Here is a 25,377-nt window from a genome sequence, read left to right as displayed (position 1 = left end):
CTGTCTTTAATATCGTTCATATCAAGGTCAATTAAATAGAAGTTTATCACAAATAACGACATGAAACTTGGCTACCTGGATTATTTACATACTGGTATTTTTTTAAAAACTGTTACCTTATATGTGCATAGACCCAAAATAATTATAAAAATAACCGTTGATTTATTTATAAGAATATCTCTATATGGACTGACCTAATTTATACTGAATTTTGGTATTTTAAACTTGCTTTTCGAACCTTACCTTAAATGTACATAAACACAAAATATTTGCGACAAAATAACCGTTGATTTATTAATATCTATATTTTTATATGAGTTTTAGCATATTGATATCCAACAGATCAAGTGTATCAAGAGATACCAGAGAGACATTCAAACTGATAAATCGAAACATGATAAACTGAAAAAGCCATAGCTAGCCTAAAAAGGAAAAAGACAAACTCTAGTACACAAAACAGAAAACTAAAGACAACACAAACGCCACCAAAATCTGGAAGTGATCTCAGGTGCTCCGGAAGGGTAAGCAGATCTTTCAATGGTTGAAAGGGAATCAACTGTAATTGAAAATACAAGCAATTGAAATTGAAAATTCGTCCATTGATTGTCAACGGTATGAAACTAAGATATTAAGAACCTTTCCGTGGAAATTTCTCTTTGATTGATTGGTCGCTATGTCCCATGTATGGGCTCTGTGCCTCCGTTCCTTCGTCCGTCCGTTCATTCGTTCGTTCGGACGTCCGTTCGTCTGTCCCGCTTCAGGTTAAAGTTTTTGGTCGAGGTGGTTTTTGATTAAGTTGAAGTCCAATCAACTTGAAACTTAGTAAACATGTTCCCTATGATATGATCTTTCTAATTTTAATGCCAAATAAGGGAGATTTAACCCCAAGTTTACGGTCCACTGAACTTAGAAAATGATAATGCGGATAGGGCATCCGAGTACTATTGACGCATTCTTGTTTTTAAGTATCATTTGACCTCGATGGTCCTGCGGTATAAGTTGTGAGTTTGAATTTCATGAACTCATTCATGACAGAGTGTTTTAACTTGACAATTAAAGCCATGTAAGTTTTCCTGGCAAATATCGGTTGTTACAGTTTCATTTAGATACCAAAAAAAACTGACCGCTTTGATAGGGTCAAGGTCACTCAAAGTGTCTTTCAAAAACGCAAACAATCATTTGAAGCAAAATAATTCTATCATTACTTCATAATAGAAAAACAAAGGATATGGGGTATCCATCCATCCATGAACCAAAATCAGTACTCGTACAACACAAAAAAAACAAACCCACACACAATAAGCGGAGGAATGGCGCTTTTATTGCTGTTCTTCATCTCAAATTCACCTTGAGGCCTTAGCCACGGAGCAAAAAACTCGCACCTTGTTATGCTAATTTTCACATGGACAAGTATGACTTATGCTCAGTATAAAGATAGCAACAGCTATAATGCCTATCAATTGTTAAAACAAACAAAGAGCATGGCGTGAATGAATCATTACTTAAGGTAGTTCAGGAGTATAGAAGAAAAAAAAAGACAGAATTTTCTTATATTTTGCAAAAATGAAGATTTTACTATGCTTTTTTTTTAAATATAAAAATTATGGGTCACTGCGCTATTTTTCAAAGTACGAGTCGTTCAAAATTGCCAAAATTTACTAAGATTGTTCATGAAAGAAAGAAAAAAAAACACTTTTGTGCATAAAATAAACATAAATCTATGAGACAGAATTTTAAAATAAAATATGAGAAGATATATAGGTTTTATAATATATTTTCAGAAAATAAAAAGAAAAAATTGGTGTCACCGAACAAGTTTTCTTGCTACAATTAAAAAATGAAAAAATTCCCTATATGTAAATTTTGTACTAAAAGAGTTATCTCCACTTAAATGGCATATTTGAAAATTAATTCTAAAAGCACTAATATTTGGTATTTGTTAAAACATTTTGTTCTGGTGATGTTTTTTTTATGGAATTGTCTCAACTTGTCAACAAATATCAACGTCACCATATATACATATATATATATAGTAAATAGGGAGGCTGAAAACAAAAATCATAATATTATAGACTATCTTATTAGAGAGTTAATATGCTTGCAGATGGAGTTTTGCTATTAAATCAGAGCTTCATGACCCCACAAAGGTGGCTATGGTGCTTAATTTAATTCTGGCTATATGAGCATCAGGATTTATATGGAGAGTAAATGCAATGAATTCTTTAAGGGTTGATTTTAAAATGGAATCCGCTACTTTTACTTTATAATACACGCCATGTTTCCTTCGTGTTCAGCATAGTTTTTATATTTAAAACGGTGCATTGTTTGTATTCACTCTTTTCAATATTTTGCAATAAGTTTATTGATTTCTGTATCCATTAGACTGAATCGTAAGGTCGAAAACTAATATGTTCATCTTAAAATAGGTAAATTGTGTAAACAAGAAAATATCATATCCTTTTTATACAGTGACAGTGTGTGTAGTGACGTTGGGTGCAAAGGACACACTAACTAGTTGATTTCATTTCTTATGCAATAGCCAAATATAAATAATGACAAACTAAGGTTGTCTTTAAATTCGGATTTACAAGTCGACATATAAAGTTCTGTACAGAGAGTTTCCGTTAGTCAGAGCTGGGACCTAATTTATTGTTAGTATAATAGTCCCAGGTCCGAGCGATATATTTTTATTAAGAAAATGAGTAAAAGCGAAGAGAGAAAGCCTCTTCTGGCTGACGCAAGTGACGAGCAGGAATCATACACAGACAAAGATAAGAAGAAGGACAAAGAAAAGAAGTAAGTTAACATGAAGTAAAACATGGACTATTTTTAGCGCAAAGTTTATAATTTAGGATGCTAGCTCTAAACGTTGGATGTGTAACGGTGGCGGTTATCACTAACTGCCTTTGTATTCTTAGCAGAGGCGAATCTAGCCATTAAAAAAAAAGGGGGGTCCCAACCCAGGATAAAGGAAGTGGGGTTCCAACTTCATGTCCCCATTCAAATGCATTGGTCCAAACAAGGAGGTTTCAGTCCCCCGAACCCCCTTTAGATCCGCCACTGCTTATGCACTGAAAGCATGTCGCTTGACGGTCCTATACGCTCTATTGGATTAAATAATAGATGCCGTGAAAAAACATGCCGGCCTGAAGGGCATACGATACAGTTTTGATCCCGTATAATATTTACATTTTCATACTTAAAATAGTTGGTTAATTTTTTATTCCTCAGCAGCCGCAAACTTGAGGCTTTATCATACCAGACCGACATGTTTCTCATCGAGTCACAGCATCAATTCCGACTACTCACTGAACTCAAGTATCTCATGCCGAATGGATCGTGACAATTTAACTTCACAACACCAGGGTGGCCTTCTCGTTTTTTTTTTTTTTTTTTTTTTTTTTTTTTTAAATATGAAGGGACAGTCGTTGTTACATTTATACTTTGAAATAATTTATCAAATTCGACTGATGCGCGTACGGAAAAATTAGGTCGAACTCGTTCCGAAATTTAGTTTAAAGGTTTCCGGTTGTAGATTTCACATGTTTCCATTTTCGGTATTTTTGATTGAAGCAGAGACATCGAAGTAAAGACAGAATAGCCTCAATAGGTGTTATATTAAGGTATATAGCCCAAACTTTTTTTTGAGACAAGTTCCTGTATCAGAGATAAAAAAAAAATGTTTAAATGTCAGATGTAAACTCCAAATGACTTCCTAAAGGAGTTCTGGAGTCAAAGATTTTTTTTTACAAACTTTACTTTTCCTGTATGTCATGACCATCTGATTGTTACCATTGTGACGAGTGTTCGATGCCACACCACATTTGTATGCCCCTCTTAGGGACATTATGTTTTTTGGTCTGTGTGTTTGATAGTTTGTCCTTTTGCCCATCTGTATATTGTAATATTAGTGATGTCCCTCTAAAGGTTGAAGTTTTAATTTGGTTAATTTTTTTGTCAAGGTAGTTTTTTATGAAGTCATGGAAGTTGAATTCCAATAAACTTGAAACTTAGTACACATGTTCCTTATGATATGATCTTTCTAGTTTTAATGCCTAAAATTAGAGTTTTGACCCAAATTTCACTGTCCACTGAACATAGAAAATGATAGTTTGAGTGCAGGGGCAGCCAGTGGCGGATCCAGGGGGGGGGGGGGGGTCTGTTTTTGGCTAATCAATGCATTTGAATGGGGACATATAGTTGGAACACCCCCTTTGTCCTGGGTTGGGACCCCCCCCCCCCCCCCCCCCCCCCCCCTTTTTAAAATAGCTGGATCTGCCACTGGCATCCATGTACTATAGACACATTCTTGTTACAATTTATTTTCACCTTCAATTATAAAGTGACAAATCCCCAAATCCAATATGTTATGTTCATATGATTACAATTTCCAGAGTAAAATATCTTCTATTGGACTTTGATAAATAATATATATATTTGCAATAGATTTTTTTACATACAATGCTTTATATTAATTTCCTTCCCTAATCCAATTGCTGATAAAAAAAATTCAAAAAGGTGATAAATAAAAGTTGATACACTTATGCATGCCTCAGCTGTGGAGTGCCTTATCTCAGAAATTTAAAGTGATATTTCGTAAGGTTGACCGCCATTATCATAATATAAACACAAAGGACGTAGCCCGGTTTTGTCATATGAAGTTGTGGTCAGTATTCATAGCACATGTGTGCGAATTTTGAAACGAACAAAAAATAACGAGTCTGAAAGTGGTATATGATGGAAAATAATGTGAAGTTAAAATATGTGAAGAAAACAAATATTGAAAATGGAAATGATCAGAAAAATGATGAAAAAAACAAATCTGATTCTAATGATACAAAAAGAGGAGCAAGTGAATCAATTCAAAATGGTGTAAAAAAAGATGAAAAATCGTTAGAAAGCACAGACAAAGGGACAGAAGTGAAAGGCAAAGATGCTAAGAATGATGGGTAAAGTCATACTTTTTTGGACCCTGTATAGTGATTGTAAATTAACAAAGGACATGGGGGCGAGGTGGTTACTATATAAGTAGATGGTAGTGATGAGCTGCTGGAATAGGTCACTAGTCTGTAATTTAAAGCTTAAATTTATAATAAGGTTGAGAAATTACATTTGTAAGAGGAAATAAATATATGATAATTATCAGAAACAAATTTCGATGTTTTTCACAAAAATGTTGGATTACCTGCAGAGTAAATATCAGTGGTGAATGCAGAAATTTTCATCAAAGGGTCCTGCTTAAGTCATGCATCAGTGGTTCGTTAATAATTTACCCAATTTTTACCACAACAGGGGGCAACACCTGGCCTTCTGCCCACTAATTTGCCTCTGTAAATTGGCCCAGGGTATATTTACATGTATCTGTTTTTCAAAATATATCAGGGTTCTGGTAGTGTCATCTGTTCTGAGACGTTAGTAAGTTGTAAAACTTGTGTCTGATCCATTTGTCATGTTGAACAATACAATATGTTTAAAAAGCTATCTGTTCTGATAATCCTTACTACAGATAGATTGAGAGTAGAATGCAAATACCCCTAAATAAAACAGAACAATAAAAACTCCTTACATTTTGACCATTTTAGACAGTTACTCACATCTACCTTTCCTTAAAGTATGTAAAGCCTAGATCTGGCATGGCAAAATAAAAGTTTAACTTTATTCAATATAATCCAAAATGATTAATCAAAGTTGTCAATTTTTTGGTTTCTATGGAAACAATTCCCAGACAAGTGATACACAGTCATTCATTGAGATAGTCTGTATTATTGGGATATTGTACAGAAGTCTAAACGTACTAGATATTAACATTAATCAAGTAAACGTAAAGAAATACTGATTATGGATAGCTAGGCCATAAGAAACATTATGTCTTTAATGTAAAAAAAAAATGGGAATTCTATTGAAAGGTTAAAGGTTGTCATGAGGTAAGACTGTACTTTTTAATTATAAATTTATTTGACTTATTTATTTCCCATGAATATAATTATGTAAGAAGGGGGAGGGGTTGTGGCGAATAGGTTTTTGGAGGCTAGAAAGTGCTGAAAAATAGAACGGGCTAAAACAATCATGCATAAAGTCTGGAGAACCATTTGTGATGGTTTTAAGATGTTGTAAATGGGTGAATTCCATAGAGGGTGACATGAAAACAGAAAAAAATTACTAGTGTCACCTAAATTTGTGAAAATCATTTTTCAGATATTAAATACAATTATTTATTTTGGTCAGCTGTTAGTTTGGCTCAAGATTAGAATTAGGATGTAAGGGTCATGAATGTGGGGTGGGGTGGGGTGGGGGGAGGGGGGGGAATTGTGAATTTATGTTAAAAACAAATTTAATCATTGAAAAGGGGAGGATGGATCATTTTAACAAAAATATGAAATTTGTGATGAAAATTGTCTTTGTTAACCTTATCATTGTAACATTTTTTCAGCTGTTTGAAGATAAATAGACAAATAGTATCATTTCACATCAAAGATGTTTTAAAACTTGTGGTGCATGAACTAACACATAATTTTTTTATTTTTCAGAAAACCAGATGGACCTCCCCCAGCCACACTGGGACAATTGGTAAGTAAAATTTAAATTTAGATTTAGGGAATGAAAGGTGTGACTAGACCCCACTTAAGGAGTTTCATGGTTAATGCTGCCTATGCATAGACTATTTGCATGTTCAATTTGAAAAATTGCCTACTTTGTGGCCCCTGATCTTTTTTCCAAAATTTGGGACCCACATCTGACATTTAGTCTTATTGCATAAACAAAATAGATGATTTAAAAGTTAGTATATAATTTTCTTGAAAAGCAGAAGAAAAATTAGCATCTGATTCTTAAGTTTAAAGTTGTTTTATTGGTTGGATTTTTATCGACATGTAATAGGTGTATTTTTTACCATTCTAAGCTCTTACATACAAACCAATTGGAACCTGTTTTTACGTTTGAGGGTACAATCTCTGTTGCTTCAGCAATGTTAAAGCTTTGTGTAAGGGGTAGGGGACGCGTCTCAACTTTTATCAACATGCATGGAATTTTGTGTCTAAATGCATGGACTGGGATTTAAAATTTTCCCCATCATATATGAAGTCTTGTGAAAATCACGACCCATAGATATATTTTATGGCAAAACCATAATCCATTCATATAATTTTAAAATATCAGATACAATTTTTGACGTAGATCTTAATTTGTTTTAAAAGGATAAAACAGCTGAAACCACTGTGAAATTGCAATCAATATAATTGACATTTTTGAAAAAGCACCCCCCACCCCCACCCCCATTCTGTAATATTTTTTTAATTAAAAAAAAACTAATGATTTTGTAGGAGAAATGTTTTTCTCTCTAAAGAGTACAATGTGTACTTGTAAATGTCAGTCAGTTCAGAACTGATTTTTGATGTCTAAAAATAACATGAGCTACATAAAGAATATTTTATTGAAAAAAGTAAATCAAGAAGTTTGATTATATATGTAAAGTGACAAATGTACTGGCTGCCAAAATAACAAAAATCCATAACACTGTAAGATGAAGTTTACTAAACAATCTGTATTAATTATCTCACTTGAGTCATCATTGTTATTCACTACTTTGAGAAGGATGACATCATGTAGTCCTTGTTAGAGACCCCGAGTCACCTCTTAAAATAAACATTTTACTAAACCAGGACCAAATTTTAATCAAGTGCAAAAATGTTAGAATAAGGTCGTCACTTAGTCATTGATACATAAATTTATGTGCCTAGCCTTTGGAAGTTGATGAAATCATTGCTAAATATAGGAAATGTTGTAAGAAAGGTTAAAATCTAGTGCAATATTTTGTATCAATTGATTCATTTTAGGTGAGATTAAAGCCACCTATATATGATATGAAATTATGTCCCTGATAAACCTTGAATGATATCACCTGTACTTTTAAAATATGCAGGGTCACAGGGTTACTTGTTGTTTGAGCTGGGTTGTTTACATGTACATTCATAAATTACTCATTTCTATCCCATTTACAACTCATTTCTACAATTTAAATTTTATATTTGAAATAAAAAAACTAACCCCAGATTCTTTAATTAAATACATTTCACTTAGGATTAATTGTACCACATGGTTCCATATCACAAAGGGAAGGCTGTGATTAAGTTTGTGGGTAATGTCTCCAAAGGGGAAGGGGAGTATAGGTTCCAAATTGGGGTCCCCAATTTTTTTAAGGGTTCGCACGATCATATTTTATTTTTTCAAAATTTTTCTAATTTCTTATATGAAAGAATTTGTACTACAAGATGATCAAACTTTGCATTAGGATAATCATAATAATATTCAAAGCATTGTTGCTGGAAATTAAATGTTTCAATCTTGAAAATTTTATATATATATCAAATGGCTAAAATTAACTTGAGATCACTTGAGAAGAATTTAAAATTCTTTTTTTTTTAATGAATTCTTAATTAATTATGTAATAATAATAATTCTTAATTTGCAAAACAAACAAAAACCAATTTTGGTTATGGCAAATACATATATCGGGTCACCAGGGTACAATCATTTCATAATTTTATAATTTTTTTTATTTCTTAATTTATGGCATTTCCTCTAAGCCACTAAGTTACATTATTTGTTACAATAAATCATTGGGTATTTAATGTGGGTAAAGCCATTTTATGAAGATAACATCACAGGCTAAAATGATGATCATGGTTGACCAGGCGGCAATCAGTAATTTTTATTGACAAATTTCTACTGGTCCGCCGGACCACCAGCTGACAAAATCTACTGGTCCGACGCAAATTTTACTAGTCCTGGACTACCGGACTAGCGCTAATTTTGACCCCTGACCAGGCCACACCTTAAATATTTTGGTTAACCCAAAGGTAGAGACAGTGGGTAGTTAGCACAAGCATTTGTCTGAGAAAAAAATCCTATAAAACTTAATAAGTTATATTATTGCTATTTTGAGTATTTTTCCTTTGATCTTTTTTTGTGATAATTTTTCATATTATGCTTAACTTGCTTGAGATGGAAAATTATCCCTAGAAATTAAGGACGCACATGGTGTTGCAAATAAAATTGGAAATGAAATTGACAACATCGTCATAGGTAAAATAGTGATAAACAGATTATCATTGTTCATCTCGACTCTATTGCTTTTCATGCTTTCGCCATACCGTCTCAAGCGAGAAAATCAATCTTGTTGAGATGATCAACAATAATCTATAAATATATATTTAAGGTATATAGGAAATTTCCGTAATCATATAATGTTTTTAGATATTGATTATGTAGATATACTATTAAATGTTTTGACAAAAGAATTTAAAAAAATTACAACCAAATAGATTTGCTTTTAATATAGGTCGATCATGTAGGTAGGTTGACAAATGACTTATAATTGATTTATCAATATAATGTAATAAATCGTGTCTGAAATTGATTAGTAGATACCAACAGGAGCAATATTAGAGTATATAGTACATATAACAAGTTCAAGTTCAATATTTTACAATCAGTTTAACTTAAAGATGCCCATTACAGGTAGAATGATTGCAATGATTTGGTTACATGTGTATCGTATAATCATTGCAAATAAATAAAATACATATGTAAAAGAAAATGACAAAATGATTTTTAAGCTGAATATAATTTAACACTCTTTGTTGTCACATATTATGAACATAAAAATAAATCTAGGACAGAGGATCATTCAAGTTTCACTTAAGGGGGTTCACAGGTCTAATTTTTTTTTTTTTATTAAATATATGTGAGGTTTTGGAATTTGTGTCAAATGTTCGGATTCCTTGGTGTTTCTCCATACAATACAATTGTAAATATTTTGCCCCATAACAAGTACCATTTATTTTTTTCATATAAGACTAAATAGCTCATGAAAGGTCATTTACCAAAATTTTAGAAGATTCTTGATTTTCTTTCTTTTGTTTTGAGACCCAAATAATATCAATGCAAATATAAGGTAAAAGTCTGAGTCAGCCTTTTCCCTGCCACATTTAAAATCTCAAATATCTTGAAAAAGAGGTTCATGACCTATCAATATTTTGAGCTTATCTTTATCCTTAATTGATGCTCTACCAGCTTATAGTATCATATTATGTAACTTCCGGTTACAGCAGATTTCAGTCAGTATGTAGCTAATGGTAATATCTTTGGTTAGCTTGCTTGTTAGCTGAACCGTGAAGTCATTGTTAGGTAAGGTATACTACCCTCCTTTAAAAGTAGACTAGACCAACAGATAAAAAATCTATCTCTCTGTAGGACTAAGCTACTTTAAAAGGAGGGTAGTATACCTTACCTAACAATGACTTCACGGTTCAGCTAACAAGCAAGCTAACCAAAGATATTACCATTAGCTACATACTGACTGAAATCTGCTGTAAAGGGAAAGTGAAAGTAAGGTACAATTGATCAAAAGCCGTCGGTCAGAAAACACACGTTTTCTGTCATTCTGGAACATACAATATTAAAATGATTATACAATATATAGGTAATAATGAAATAAAGTACACTAATTTATTGCTATAATACAATAATACAAAATACAGTTGGCAGAAATATAGACAAAACTATGTAGACAATATCAATAAAAGTTTTGGCACTGATGATCTGTCAAAATCGTCACATTATACTAAAATTCTCCACTACCCCTCCCTTCACTTTGCTCCTTTCTGAGAATTCACTTTGACTAAAATCCCACTGCATGTACATGTATACTGGTAAAATTGAAAAGTTTTGTCTCTATGCTATATAAAACATTGAGAGTATATATCTGGGAATTGGCTAAGCTAAACAAAATATCTATGATTATTAAGTATCTTCCCAAATGAGGCAAGGTTTGTGAAGCAGCAGTATTTACAAATTACAATTAAAACAGTTAAATTATAAAAAAATTCATTTATTTTCATGGGAACCATTTTTTGTAGATTTAGGAAAGGATGCTTTTTTTCTGATATTTTTTGTGATTTTGACAAAGTCTGCATACAAGCAAGCCTATAGAATTTTTCTTTTCATTCAAAAACTTTTTGCGGTCTGGTCAATAGATTAAGTATACATTTAACTTTGTAAAAATGTTTCATTGTATGTACCGGTATTCTACCCATTTCATTTCTATGTTATTTGTAAATGTATGTGTATTTGTCGCTCCTGTTACGCAGGAAATCTGGGTCGGAGTGTATTTTGAATTCAACAGTAAACAAAATCCACGACAATTGGTATCCCACCAATAATAATGAATCTTATTTATAATTGACAAACCCAAAGTAAAGGGACAATATTTTTTTTTTGATTCCCTTATTTAAAAATAGAACTGCAGCATGAATTTATTTATATATTATTGATCGATGTATGTGTTTGTATTATATATTTTTTGTTATTTTACAGTTCCGCTATGCTACGTGTGTGGACACAATCTGTATTCTGTTTGGTTCCCTGTTTTCACTTGCTCATGGAGCAGGATGGCCGGTATTGTCCATCGTTATGGGACAGATGACAGACACTTTTGTAGCAGGTACTTTAAGGATATATAGATGTATTCAGTGTGAGCTTTGGCACCTTGTTGAAGGCTTTGACCTAAAATGGTTTACTTTTTATTAATTGTGACTTGGATGGAGAGTTTTCTCATTGGCACTAAAATACCACATCTTTTTATATGGTAACATCTAAAATTACCATTATCCATGTATATCATATTTGTTTTTCATCATTTTTTGTAATGTACATTTATCAGGCTGTTAGTTTTCTCCTTTTAATTGTTTAACATTTGTTATTTCAGGGTTTTTTTTAGTTTGCTTTATTGTATGTGTTTTGTTCAATGTGGACGCCCGTACATTGGCCTATAGTTGCTAAATTCTACTCAAACTTGGCCACAATCATTATTTGGGTTATCTAGTTTAAAATATGTATGCAAGCCAATATTGCTGACATGGCTAAATATAAACAAAGAAGGGTAAACTGCAGGTTATATATATATAAAAAAAAATGTGGTATGATTGCCAATGAGTTAACTCTTCACAAGAAACCAAATGATGCAGAAATTAACATCTATAGATCACTGTACGACTTTCAACTATGAAACATACCACATTATAAGTCAGCTATAAAAGGCCTTTAAATTACCTTGAAAACCACTATGAATAGAGGATGTCTGACTGAGGCCAAATTGTTCAAAATGTTAAGAGCTACAAGCTGTCCTTGACTTCAAAACTGTCAGACAAATTTTTGACTATTAATTGAAAAATTATAATAGTTACAAAGAAACTTTTGTTAGGAAAATTGATTATCAATACAACATCTACAAATAAGTTAACATTGCAGAAATCTTCAGATGTCTCCTTATCTGGAGTTGATGCTCTTTTAGACAAATTTTACTAATATTTTGCATTTTTGCCTTATATCATCAAACTTAAAACAGATAGATAAAAACTTTAAAATGAAAAATGATCAGCAGTATAAGATCAACACTAAGTCATATGATCTAAATTGTCATTTGAGGTTATTGAGGTTGTTACCCTTTCAGGATAAGATCAACACTAAGTCATATGATCTAAATTGTCAGTTGAGGTTATTGAGGTTGTTGCCCTTTCAGGATAAGATCAACATTAAGTCATATGATCTAAATTGTCATTTGAGGTTATTGAGGTTGTTACCCTTTCAGGATAAGATCAACACTAAGTCATATGATCTAAATTGTCATTTGAGGTTATTGAGGTTGTTGCCCTTTCAGGATAAGATCAACACTAAGTCATATGATCTAAATTGTCATTTGAGGTTATTGAGGTTGTTGCCCTTTCAGGATAAGATCAACAGTAAGTCATATGAACTAAATTGTCATTTGAGGTTATTGAGGTTGTTGCCCTTTCAGGATAAGATCAACACTAAGTCATATGATCTAAATTGTCATTTGAGGTTATTGAGGTTGTTGCCCTTTCAGGATAAGATCAACACTAATATATGATCTAAATCGTCATTTGAGGTTATTGAGGTTTTTGCCGCTGCCTTTCAGGATAAGATCAACACTAAGTCATATGATCTAAATCGTCATTTGAGGTTATTGAGGTTGTTGCCCTTTCAGGATAGGATCAACACTAAGTCATATGATCTAAATCATCATTTGAGGTTATTGAGGTTGTTGCCCTTTCAGGATAAGATCAACAATAAGTCATATGATCTAAATTGTCATTTGAGGTTATTGAGGTTGTTGCCCTTTCAGGATAAGATCAACACTAAGTCATATGATCTAAATCGTCATTTGAGGTTATTTAGGTTGTTGCCCTTTCAGGATAAGATCAACACTTAGTCATATGATCTAAATTGTCATTTGAGGTTATTGAGGTTGTTACCTTTTCAGGATAAGGCCAATTAAAATTAATTAGTAGATTTTCATTCAAAGTTTTGAAAAAAATGGGGCGGGTGGGAGGATTTTATTTTTTAAATTTTATTCAATTTGAAACCTTCTTGTGGCGTTAACTTCATATATATGCAAGTGCTATAATTACAAAATTTAGCTTATACCATGTAAATGTTTAAACATGTATAAAGAATGGTACATAATTCTTGAATAAACATCTCTGATTTGCAACGCGGACTGTTCTACATGCAATTGCTACTTTAGAAACATATTTTCAGCAAACAGTAAAACCATGGAGAAATTCTCTATTCATTTGACTACCAACTCCAAATTTATTTTGCTCTCTAAGCGATGGTTTGTAGTCCCCATAAACTTATGCAAATGCAATGGTATGCAGCACAAGTAATGAAGTATTATGAATAAAATGAACGCTCAAACAAGTGTTGCCAGGAATAGTAAAGTTGGCGCTTTTAAGATTCTCAAGTTATGCAAGAAGTGAGGCATATGTAATTACATTGTAAATGGTATTTTGTGTTTTTAAACAAAAACAATAGCCATAGGTAAATCTAAGGGTTTTCTAGTACACAATGTGTATGTTTGCCGACTTTTTGAACTCTTTTTTTTACCAGTTTGTTCCACGATTCTTGCACTTTGGAAATCATTCACAGCCCAAATTTGCTTACACAAAGTCAATGTATTATTAAATAAATTTAATCCACAATTTTCTGATGAAAGAAATTTCCAATTTGTGACATACCGCGATTTGCGTTGGACACAGCGTATTTAATACTCGTAACCCGAATATTTCATGCCCTTCTGGTAATGATCTTTCTATATTCTCCGTAGATGATACTGTCATCATTGAGCAGCAGATTTTGTCAACATAATCGTTTTAAAGTACTCGATACAAGAAATATGAAAACCGAAATTTTATAAACAGGAAGTTCGAATGAAACGAAATTATTGACGGTTACTGGTAACGGAAATGAACAAAATCCGGAAATCGTAAATTTTGCAAAATAAAAAAAATCGGGGCGGGACGATTTCAGAGGGGCGGGCGGGGATGAAAATCTATCAATTAATTTTAATTGGCCTAAGATCAACACTAAGTCATATTATCTAAATTGAGGTTATGGAGGTTGTTGCCCTTTCAGGATAATTTTCACAAAACAAGTAGCCATTATTGAAGATGCAACACAGGCTTTTTAGGGCCTCTTCTTTTCTATTGAGATTTTGTAATTTTTAATTTTATTTTTACAGGACCAAATGGCTCCTTGATACCTCCAGACCCTAATGCCACACACAATCCTAATGTTACTGTAGAATCTTTTGAAGACAAGATGACGACATATGCATTATATTATTTAATCATTGGTGGAGTAGTACTACTCTCTGGTTATTTACAGGTACTTGTTGTTGGTTTAATTTTTTGTTTGTTAAAATTTAACACCACTTTTAAGCATCGCATTTAGGCTATTTTGTGGCAGTCAGTTTTTATTGGTGGAGGGAGCCGGAGTGCCTGGAGAAAACCACTAACCTTCAATAGGAAAACTGACAATCCTAGTCAAATAAGATTGGAGTCCAGTGCACCCGCACAAGCAAGTAATCAAATAATCAGAAACCCAATGAGGATGCTCGCTATAATCAACACTTGGGTTTAGTAGTTTTAACCCTCTTGTTGAACGTTACAGCAGACTCTGATCTGAGATTGCATGTTTTATTGCTCAAGGTTGGTGGTTCTCTTCAGGTACTGTGGCTTGCCTCCACCTGTAGTTTAAACATATTTATTTATAGTGGATTGGGAAACAAGTTTTGCAACTTATATTAATCCCTTTCCACTTTACGGGTGCAAGTGCTGCCTTGTAGCGGCATTAGCCTGCTCTTTTTTTCGAAATCTACAAGAGTGTCTTTAACGTGCAAGAGATTATGGCTCTCTCTTAACACGGTTCAGCCATTTATCGTCCCCTTCCGACGGACTATCATCGTTTCCTCGAGCTTCCTTACACATTTGGACAAGTAGTTCATATACATATCTCTAGCCGGTCAACTCTGAGCTTGTGATAAAAAGTAAAATTAGAAAAATACTAAACTCCAAGGAAAATTCAAAGCAGAAAGTCCCTAATTGAATGACTCAAACCTATCAAACGAATGGAAAACAACTGCCATATAGCATATTCCTCACTTGGCACAGACATTTTCTTATGTAGAAATGGTTTAATAGCTACATGTAGCTCAACCTCTCACTTGTGTGACAGTAGCATAAATTTCCATTATATTGACAACCATGTGTAAACTAAACAAACAAACATAATAGGTAAAAATATGAAAACTGAGTGGAGCCATGCACATGGGTGTGTTCAACTACAATCTTAAATGTCCTTTTCCCTGCGTATGTTTGGGGTTGTGACACCAGACTCCAACAGTAAAAACTATCTTCCCATGTATAGCTTAAAGTGCTGAAAGTGGCATTTAACACAAATAATCAATCAATCAATCATTTAATCCTCAAGGAATAAAACAATTGGAAGCCATGATATCGACAATTAGAGAGCTGAAAAAAACGTTTAACACCAACATTCAATCAAACATGATTGTTCAACTTCTTTTTCTTTTGGAAATTTAATTACAAAGTAAGTCAAAGGAATAGTACAACTGGTAAACCCCCTAAGTTTATAGAGTGAATTTAACACCAGTGATATTTTATATTTCAGATAGCATGTTTTATGACAGCCTGTGAGAGACAAGTAAACAAGATTAGAAAACAATTTTTCCAAGCCATATTACGTCAGGAGATTGGCTGGTTTGATAAACATCAGAGTGGTGAACTGACAACCAGATTATCTGAGTAAGATATCAGCAGTACAAATATGGAGTACCAGGCCTTGAAGTCATAAAACTTTCAAGTCAGTTTTTTGTACTCACACTCCAAAATCAACCAATCAAAATGCTAAATTTTATGTTTCGAGCATGATTTTTGTGCTCCAAGCACTGAGCAAAGTTTTATGACTTCAACTCCAATTTATAGGGGGATATCCCCCATTAATGGTTATGACTTGGATTTTGAAATTCTATATTATATAAACTGAACACCTTGAAACAGGCATTCAACATTAATGGTTATGACTTGGATTTTGAAATTCTATATTATATAAACTGAACACCTTGAAACAGGCATTCAAATAAGTCAAAAGGGTATTTAACTCATTCGTACATACTCCTTTAAATAATAAAGTAATAGAGTAAATCACTTATTACAATATAAGAGGAGTATAAGGTCCTTAATGCAGTAAAAAAACCCATGGAGATATTGAAAAAATTGGTTTCAGTTCTCTAACTTGAGTTTGCCTTAACCAAAGGTTATTAAACTTATATACAATGTTTATTACCACACAGATCATGTTCAAAATTTGGTTGCGTCACTTTAGATAGGTAATTGCTCAAAAGTTGACCTATGGATAAAAAGGCACCTAAAAAAACTTGGTTTTGACAAGGACCGAAAAATCAGAAGCAGAAAGGACAATTAGTATGAAATTAAAAATGAAAGATCTAAGTTCTAAAGTTGACAAGGGAGATAATCAGATTACTTATTTACATTTTATGTCTGGTCTCTTTTTTTCAGTGATTTAGAAAGAGTGAGAGAAGGCATCGGAGACAAGCTAAGTCTTTTGATACAGTTCGTAGCTCAGTTTTTTGCTGGATTTGCCATTGGATTTTATAAAAGTTGGAATATGACGTTAGTTATGATGTCACTGACACCGCTACTGGCCATTCTGGGTGGTTATTTCTCAGGAGTGAGTATATATCTGTAAAAACTGAAGTGGGTGTTGACCATTCTGGGTGGTTATTTCTCAGGAGTGAGTATATATCTGTAAAAACTGAAGTGGGTGTTGACCATTCTGGGTGGTTATTTCTCAGGAGTGAGTATATATCTGTAAAAACTGAAGTGGGTGTTGACCATTCTGGGTGGTTATTTCTCAGGAGTGAGTATATATCTGTAAAAACTGAAGTGGGTGTTGACCATTCTGGGTGGTTATTTCTCAGCAGTGAGTATATATCTGTAAAAACTGAAGTGGGTGTTGACCATTCTGGGTGGTTATTTCTCAGGAGTGAGTATATATCTGTAAAAACTGAAGTGGGTGTTGACCATTCTGGGTGGTTATTTCTCAGCAGTGAGTATATATCTGTAAAAACTGAAGTGGGTGTTGACCATTCTGGGTGGTTATTTCTCAGCAGTGAGTATATATCTGTAAAAACTGAAGTGGGTGTTGACCATTCTGGGTGGTTATTTCTCAGGAGTGAGTATATATCTGTAAAAACTGAAGTGGGTGTTGACCATTCTGGGTGGTTATTTCTCAGGAGTGAGTATATATCTGTAAAAACTGAATTGGGTGTTGACCATTCTGGGTGGTTATTTCTCAGCAGTGAGTATATATCTGTAAAAACTGAAGTGGGTGTTGACCATTCTGGGTGGTTATTTCTCAGGAGTGAGTATATATCTGTAACAACTGAAGTGGGTCTTGACCATTCTGGGTGGTTATTTCTCAGGAGTGAGTATATATCTGTAACAACTGAAGTGGGTCTTGACCATTCTGGGTGGTTATTTCTCAGGAGTGAGTATATATCTGTAAAAACTGAAGTGGGTCTTGACCATTCTGGGTGGTTATTTCTCAGGAGTGAGTATATATCTGTAAAAACTGAAGTGGGTGTTGGCCATTCTGGGTGGTTATTTCTCAGGAGTGAGTATATATCTGTAAAAACTGAAGTGGGTGTTGACCATTCTGGGTGGTTATTTCTCAGGAGTGAGTATATATCTGTAAAAACTGAAGTGGGTGTTGACCATTCTGGGTGGTTATTTCTCAGGAGTGAGTATATATCTGTAAAAACTGAAGTGGGTGTTGGCCATTCTGGGTGGTTATTTCTCAGGAGTGAGTATATATCTGTAAAAACTGAAGTGGGTGTTGACCATTCTGGGTGGTTATTTCTCAGGAGTGAGTATATATCTGTAAAAACTGAAGTGGGTGTTGACCATTCTGGGTGGTTATTTCTCAGGAGTGAGTATATATCTGTAAAAACTGAAGTGGGTCTTGACCATTCTGGGTGGTTATTTCTCAGGAGTGAGTATATATCTGTAAAAACTGAAGTGGGTCTTGACCATTCTGGGTGGTTATTTCTCAGGAGTGAGTATATATCTGTAACAACTGAAGTGGGTCTTGACCATTCTGGGTGGTTATTTCTCAGCAGTGAGTATATATCTGTAAAAACTGAAGTGGGTCTTGACCATTCTGGGTGGTTATTTCTCAGCAGTGAGTATATATCTGTAAAAACTGAAGTGGGTGTTGACCATTCTGGGTGGTTATTTCTCAGGAGTGAGTATATATCTGTTAAAACTGAAGTGGGTGTTGACCATTCTGGGTGGTTATTTCTCATCAGAGAGTATATATCTGTAAAAACTGAAGTGGGTCTTGACCATTCTGGGTGGTTATTTCTCAGGAGTGAGTATATATCTGTAAAAACTGAAGTGGGTGTTGACTATTCTGGGTGCTTATTTCTCTTCAATGAGTATATATCTGTAAAAACTGAAGTGGGTGTTGACCATTCTGGGTGGTTATTTCTCATCAGAGAGTATATATCTGTAAAAACTGAAGTGGGTCTTGACCATTCTGGGTGGTTATTTCTCAGGAGTGAGTATATATCTGTAACAACTGAAGTGGGTCTTGACCATTCTGGGTGGTTATTTCTCAGGAGTGAGTATATATCTGTAACAACTGAAGTGGGTCTTGACCATTCTGGGTGGTTATTTCTCAGCAGTGAGTATATATCTGTAAAAACTGAAGTGGGTGTTGACCATTCTGGGTGGTTATTTCTCAGGAGTGAGTATATATCTGTTAAAACTGAAGTGGGTGTTGACCATTCTGGGTGGTTATTTCTCATCAGAGAGTATATATCTGTAAAAACTGAAGTGGGTCTTGACCATTCTGGGTGGTTATTTCTCAGGAGTGAGTATATATCTGTAAAAACTGAAGTGGGTGTTGACTATTCTGGGTGCTTATTTCTCTTCAATGAGTATATATCTGTAAAAACTGAAGTGGGTGTTGACCATTCTGGGTGGTTATTTCTCATCAGAGAGTATATATCTGTAAAAACTGAAGTGGGTCTTGACCATTCTGGGTGGTTATTTCTCAGGAGTGAGTATATATCTGTAACAACTGAAGTGGGTCTTGACCATTCTGGGTGGTTATTTCTCAGGAGTGAGTATATATCTGTAAAAACTGAAGTGGGTCTTGACCATTCTGGGTGGTTATTTCTCAGGAGTGAGTATATATCTGTAAAAACTGAAGTGGGTCTTGACCATTCTGGGTGGTTATTTCTCAGGAGTGAGTATATATCTGTAAAAACTGAAGTGGGTGTTGACCATTCTGGGTGGTTATTTCTCAGGAGTGAGTATATATCTGTAAAAACTGAAGTGGGTGTTGACCATTCTGGGTGGTTATTTCTCAGGAGTGAGTATATATCTGTAACAACTGAAGTGGGTCTTGACCATTCTGGGTGGTTATTTCTCAGGAGTGAGTATATATCTGTAAAAACTGAAGTGGGTCTTGACCATTCTGGGTGGTTATTTCTCAGGAGTGAGTATATATCTGTAAAAACTGAAGTGGGTGTTGACCATTCTGGGTGGTTATTTCTCAGGAGTGAGTATATATCTGTAAAAACTGAAGTGGGTGTTGACCATTCTGGGTGGTTATTTCTCAGGAGTGAGTATATATCTGTAAAAACTGAAGTGGGTGTTGACCATTCTGGGTGGTTATTTCTCAGGAGTGAGTATATATCTGTAACAACTGAAGTGGGTCTTGACCATTCTGGGTGGTTATTTCTCAGGAGTGAGTATATATCTGTAAAAACTGAAGTGGGTCTTGACCATTCTGGGTGGTTATTTCTCAGGAGTGAGTATATATCTGTAAAAACTGAAGTGGGTGTTGACCATTCTGGGTGGTTATTTCTCAGGAGTGAGTATATATCTGTAAAAACTGAAGTGGGTGTTGACCATTCTGGGTGGTTATTTCTCAGGAGTGAGTATATATCTGTAAAAACTGAAGTGGGTGTTGACCATTCTGGGTGGTTATTTCTCAGGAGTGAGTATATATCTGTAAAAACTGAAGTGGGTGTTGACCATTCTGGGTGGTTATTTCTTAGGAGTGAGTATATATCTGTAAAAACTGAAGTGGGTGTTGACCATTCTGGGTGGTTATTTCTCAGCAGTGAGTATATATCTGTAAAAACTGAAGGGGGTGTTGACCATTCTGGGTGGTTATTTCTCAGCAGTGAGTATATATCTGTAAAAACTGAAGTGGGTGTTGACCATTCTGGGTGGTTATTTCTCAGGAGTGAGTATATATCTGTAAAAACTGAAGTGGGTGTTGACCATTCTGGGTGGTTATTTCTCAGCAGTGAGTATATATCTGTAAAAACTGAAGTGGGTGTTGACCATTCTGGGTGGTTATTTCTCTTCAATGAGTATATAATATGTAAAAACTGAAGTGGGTGTTGACCATTCTGGGTGGTTATTTCTCAGCAGTGAGTATATATCTGTAAAAACTGAAGGGGGTGTTGACCATTCTGGGTGGTTATTTCTCAGCAGTGAGTATATATCTGTAAAAACTGAAGTGGGTGTTGACCATTCTGGGTGGTTATTTCTCAGGAGTGAGTATATATCTGTAAAAACTGAAGTGGGTGTTGACCATTCTGGGTGGTTATTTCTCAGCAGTGAGTATATATCTGTAAAAACTGAAGTGGGTGTTGACCATTCTGGGTGCTTATTTCTCTTCAATGAGTATATAATATGTAAAAACTGAAGTGGCTGTTGACCATTCTGGGTGCTTATTTCTCAGGAGTGAGTATATATCTGTAAAAACTGAAGTGGGTGTTGACCATTCTGGGTGCTTATTTCTCTTCAATGAGTATATAATATGTAAAAACTGAAGTGGCTGTTGACCATTCTGGGTGCTTATTTCTCAGGAGTGAGTATATATTTGTAAAAACTGAAGTGGGTGTTGACCATTCTGGGTGCTTATTTCTCTTCAATGAGTATATATCTGTAAAAACTGAAGTGGGTGTTGACCATTCTGGGTGCTTATTTCTCTTCAATGAGTATATATCTGTAAAAACTGAAGTGGGTGTTGACCATTCTGGGTGCTTATTTCTCTTCAATGAGTATATATCTGTAAAAACTGAAGTGGGTGTTGACCATTCTGGGTGCTTATTTCTCTTCAATGAGTATATATCTGTAACAACTGAAGTGGGTCTTGACCATTCTGGGTGGTTATTTCTCAGGAGTGAGTATATATCTGTAAAAACTGAAGTGGGTGTTGACCATTCTGGGTGCTTATTTCTCTTCAATGAGTATATAATATGTAAAAACTGAAGTGGGTGTTGACCATTCTGGGTGCTTATTTCTCTTCAATGAGTATATAATATGTAAAAACTGAAGTGGCTGCTTATTTCTCATCAGTGATTATTTATATGTAAAAACTGAAGTCAGTGTTGGCCATTTTTGTTGCATGTTTTTCATTTATGAGTTGAGGCTATTATGACGGCTATTTTTTTCATAAGGGAGTATATGTTTAATGCATAAGTGTATTTTGAGTGATAAGATTTTAATTAACTGAAAATTTGACAGCACCTGAGATTTACTGCCTGTTTTTGGTGGGGTTCTTGTTGCTTGTCTTTATTTTTTGTTAGCTCACCTGGCCCACCCTACTGAAAATTTAATTGGGATTCCATTGAGATTTCAGAGGAATTCAGTGGAATTCCACTGGTGCCATTGGAATTCCACTGGCATTCATTGGAATCATGAATTACAATGGAATTCCACTGTAAAAAAATATGCATTTTCTGGAATCTCAACAGAATTCCAATGAAATTCCGAAACAATGAAATTCCAATGGAAGAACAAGTAAATTTCTGCATGATCATAATTTTATTTTTCCAGTGGAATTTCCACAAAATAATTGCAACTAAAAAAAATCATTCTGGTTATAAATTCAAATGTTCCTGGTAGTACATGTAACAAACTGATATCATACTGAATCAAGTAGTGCAAGAAGACCTATTATTACTATCATTCTGTAAAAAAAATACCCATTCAGGGCACTTTGTGTAATAATTATATATATAACTTAAATAAATTAAATTGTAACTCTATATATGTATATGGACTTGAACAAAAAGCAATAATATGACTTTATCAAACTTTTGCTGTGCTGCGACTCCCCAAAAGAATTGAAGTCAACTTTGGGACGTACATATACATCTATACAGAAGGACAAGGGTAAAACATAATGCCCCCTCGGCAACGACAGGGGAAAAATTAAAATAAATCATACAGATTTTATTAGTTTACTTTCACAGGTAAAGCCTCATATTACTTCAATACATGTGATATGTTTACAAATGTAGTGTAAGTAATAAAGCAAAATTATGTCCATGAAAAAATATTTCCTTTTCATTTAAGAACAGAAATTAGCTCAGCACCTTTTTCTTTTTTTCATACTACGCCAGAAGAGTGTTACATTTTGAGAGTCATACAAAATTTGGGACTAACTTTGAAGTTTTGTAACTTACTTTGAGCTGGAGATGTTTCTCATGGTTCGTTTTTACAATCATGACAATGGTAAACTTAATTTCTTTCTTTTAAAGATGTAATTTCTGATTGTCTCTCCGAGTTCAAACATGTGCCTTTCTTAACTATCATACGGCACATAGAGGAACTTGGAAAAATAGCACAGATTAATGACAATTCATTCATTCCCAAACATTGCAGACCGGTGTCAATAATTATCATTATTAATGAAATACGTTTACCTATTGTAAAACGCTTCAATGACTTTGAAAAAAGATTGCAATGCAGACAAATGATTACAAGTGCTCCTAAACAGGAGGGAATTACGAAAGAAGAAGAAGTGACTGGGAATAGAAAAAACGTCATAAATACGTCAGCAAAATGGTGTTTTTGACGCTTATCATACAAATGAAGATGTTTGATGAGCAGTGAAGTAAAATAGCTGTCAAATAAAGCAGATTTGTTATCAGATAAGTAAATTTTATATATTTTGATTATTTTTTTTTGCTGAATAACTATTTGTTGAAACATTATAATAATTATTGATAATTATAATAAATATGAAACTCCAGAAAGTAGCCTTTACATATGATTTTACAGTGTTGGGTTAATGATTTCCATTCAGGAATAACTGATAGATTTGTACAATATATTTTATTTTAAGGTTAACATAATTCATGCTTCAGCCATTCTTATGATTGTGTGTAGGTAAATTAAAAGGGGGAAAAGGAGGGGGGGGGGGGGGGGGGTGACATTATTTGAAATGTCATGAAAAGGCTGAATTAATATTCATGTTATTAATCTTTATACTCTATTCATTGTATTGATATTTTAATAAAAACAACATTTATCAAATTAAATTATTACATTGTTAGAAACTGTTTAATCTTGAGTGTTTATTTATAACAAATAATATCAAGGACTTTTGATTCTTTGTGGTGTGATTTTTGATTTTGCAGGGGGAAACTCAGATGCATTTATTGATTAAAAGATCTGTTCAACTATGAAGAATTTCAAGCAGAACAACTTCATCAAGATGTTATTTAGCATTTCTAGTTGGAAGTCCTGATACAGCAATTTTAATTACAGACATGCAGGAAGAGAAGTTTACTTATGATATAAATAACACAAAAATGAAAATTCAAGAAAATCCTTTTAAATAATTTCATGAACTTTAGATGAACAGTTCATGAACTTCAAGTGGACAAACAATTCTTAGGATTTCATTGGGATACCAATGGATTTCCACTGGAATCTCGGTGTAAAACCACAGCAGATTCCACTGAAAAAACAGTGGAAAAACAGTGGAATCTGCTGTGGTTTTACACCGAGATTCCAGTGGAAATCCATTGGTATCCCAATGAAATCTGCTGAGGTTTTACAACGAGATTCTAGTGGAAATCCATTGGTATCCCAATGAAATCCTAAGAAAGTCCAAAGAAAATCCCGACCAAATTTCCCAATGTGAATCCAGTGGAAATTGCAGTGGATTTCCACTGGAACTTCCACTGGAAATCCCAATTAAATTTTCAGTAGGGCAAAGGGCCAAGTGAGCTTTTCCCATCACTTTGCGTCCGGCGTCCGGCGTAGTCCGGCGTCGTCCAGCGTCCGTCATCGTTAACTTTTACAAAAATCTTCTCCACTGAAACTACTGGGCCAAATTAATCTAAACTTGGCCACAATCATCTTTGGGGTATCTTGTTTAAAAATGTGTCCAGTGACCCAGCCATCAAATCAAGATGGCCGCCACGGCTAAAAATAGAACATAGGGGTATAATACAGTTTTTGGATTATAACTCAAAAACCAAAGCATTTAGAGCAAATCTGACAAAGTAAAATTGTTTATCAGGTCAAGATCTATCTGCCCTGAAATTTTCAGATGAATCAGACAACCCGTTGTTGAGTTGCTGCCCCTGAATCTGTAATTTTAAGGAAATTTTGCTGTTTTTGGTTATTATCTTGAATATTTTTATAGATAGAGATAAACTGTACACAACAATAATGTTCAGTAAAGTAAGATTTACAAATAAGTCAACATGACCAAAATGGTCAATTGACCCCCTAAGGAGTTATTGTCCTTTATAGTAAATTTTTAACAATTTTCATAAAATTTGTCAATTTTTACTAACATTTTCCACTGAAACTACTGAGCCAAGTTCATTATAGATAGAGATAATTGTAAGCAGCAAGAATGTTCAGTAAAGTAAGATGCACAAACACATCACCATCACCAAAACACAATTTTGTCATGAATCCATCTGTGTCCTTTGTTTCATATTCACATAGACCAAGGTGAGCGACACAGGCTCTTTAGAGCCTCTAGTTGTTGTATGTTGTAGAATGATCTTTGTTTTTGGTTTTCGGCATGTTCTTTTTAGACTTATGAATTTGACTATTGAGTTGACTTAATTTCTTTTCGGTA

At 34.0% G+C, this 25,377-nt stretch overlaps 1 protein-coding gene across 9 annotated transcripts in view; it reads left to right on the top strand.

Moving 5' to 3' along the window:
- Positions 1-2,418: 2,418 nt before the first annotated feature.
- LOC139500033 (ATP-dependent translocase ABCB1-like) overlaps positions 2,419-25,377 on the top strand; it is a 65,930-nt gene continuing 42,971 nt past the window's right edge. Inside the window, exons 1-6 of one of the 9 annotated variants that reach the window (XM_071288736.1) lie at positions 2,419-2,796; positions 6,528-6,567; positions 11,374-11,500; positions 14,600-14,745; positions 16,051-16,184; positions 16,959-17,130. In XM_071288736.1, the coding sequence (XP_071144837.1) occupies positions 2,699-2,796; positions 6,528-6,567; positions 11,374-11,500; positions 14,600-14,745; positions 16,051-16,184; positions 16,959-17,130 (717 nt within the window). In that variant the 5' untranslated portion in view covers positions 2,419-2,698. Of the gene's footprint in view, positions 2,797-3,518; positions 3,624-4,604; positions 4,950-5,826; positions 5,925-6,527; positions 6,568-11,373; positions 11,501-14,599; positions 14,746-16,050; positions 16,185-16,958; positions 17,131-18,241; positions 18,265-21,077; positions 21,101-21,649; positions 21,670-25,377 lie in introns of those variants that run through there. The other 8 variants (XM_071288735.1, XM_071288738.1, XM_071288734.1 and 5 more) reach the window with 8 other exon arrangements.

This window comes from Mytilus edulis, chromosome 13 (genome assembly GCF_963676685.1).
Source record: "Mytilus edulis chromosome 13, xbMytEdul2.2, whole genome shotgun sequence".
NCBI classification, from domain to species: Eukaryota; Metazoa; Mollusca; class Bivalvia; order Mytilida; family Mytilidae; genus Mytilus; species Mytilus edulis.
Note: the sequence above shows the minus strand (reverse complement) of the source record. Positions and strands in the feature narration are given on the sequence as shown.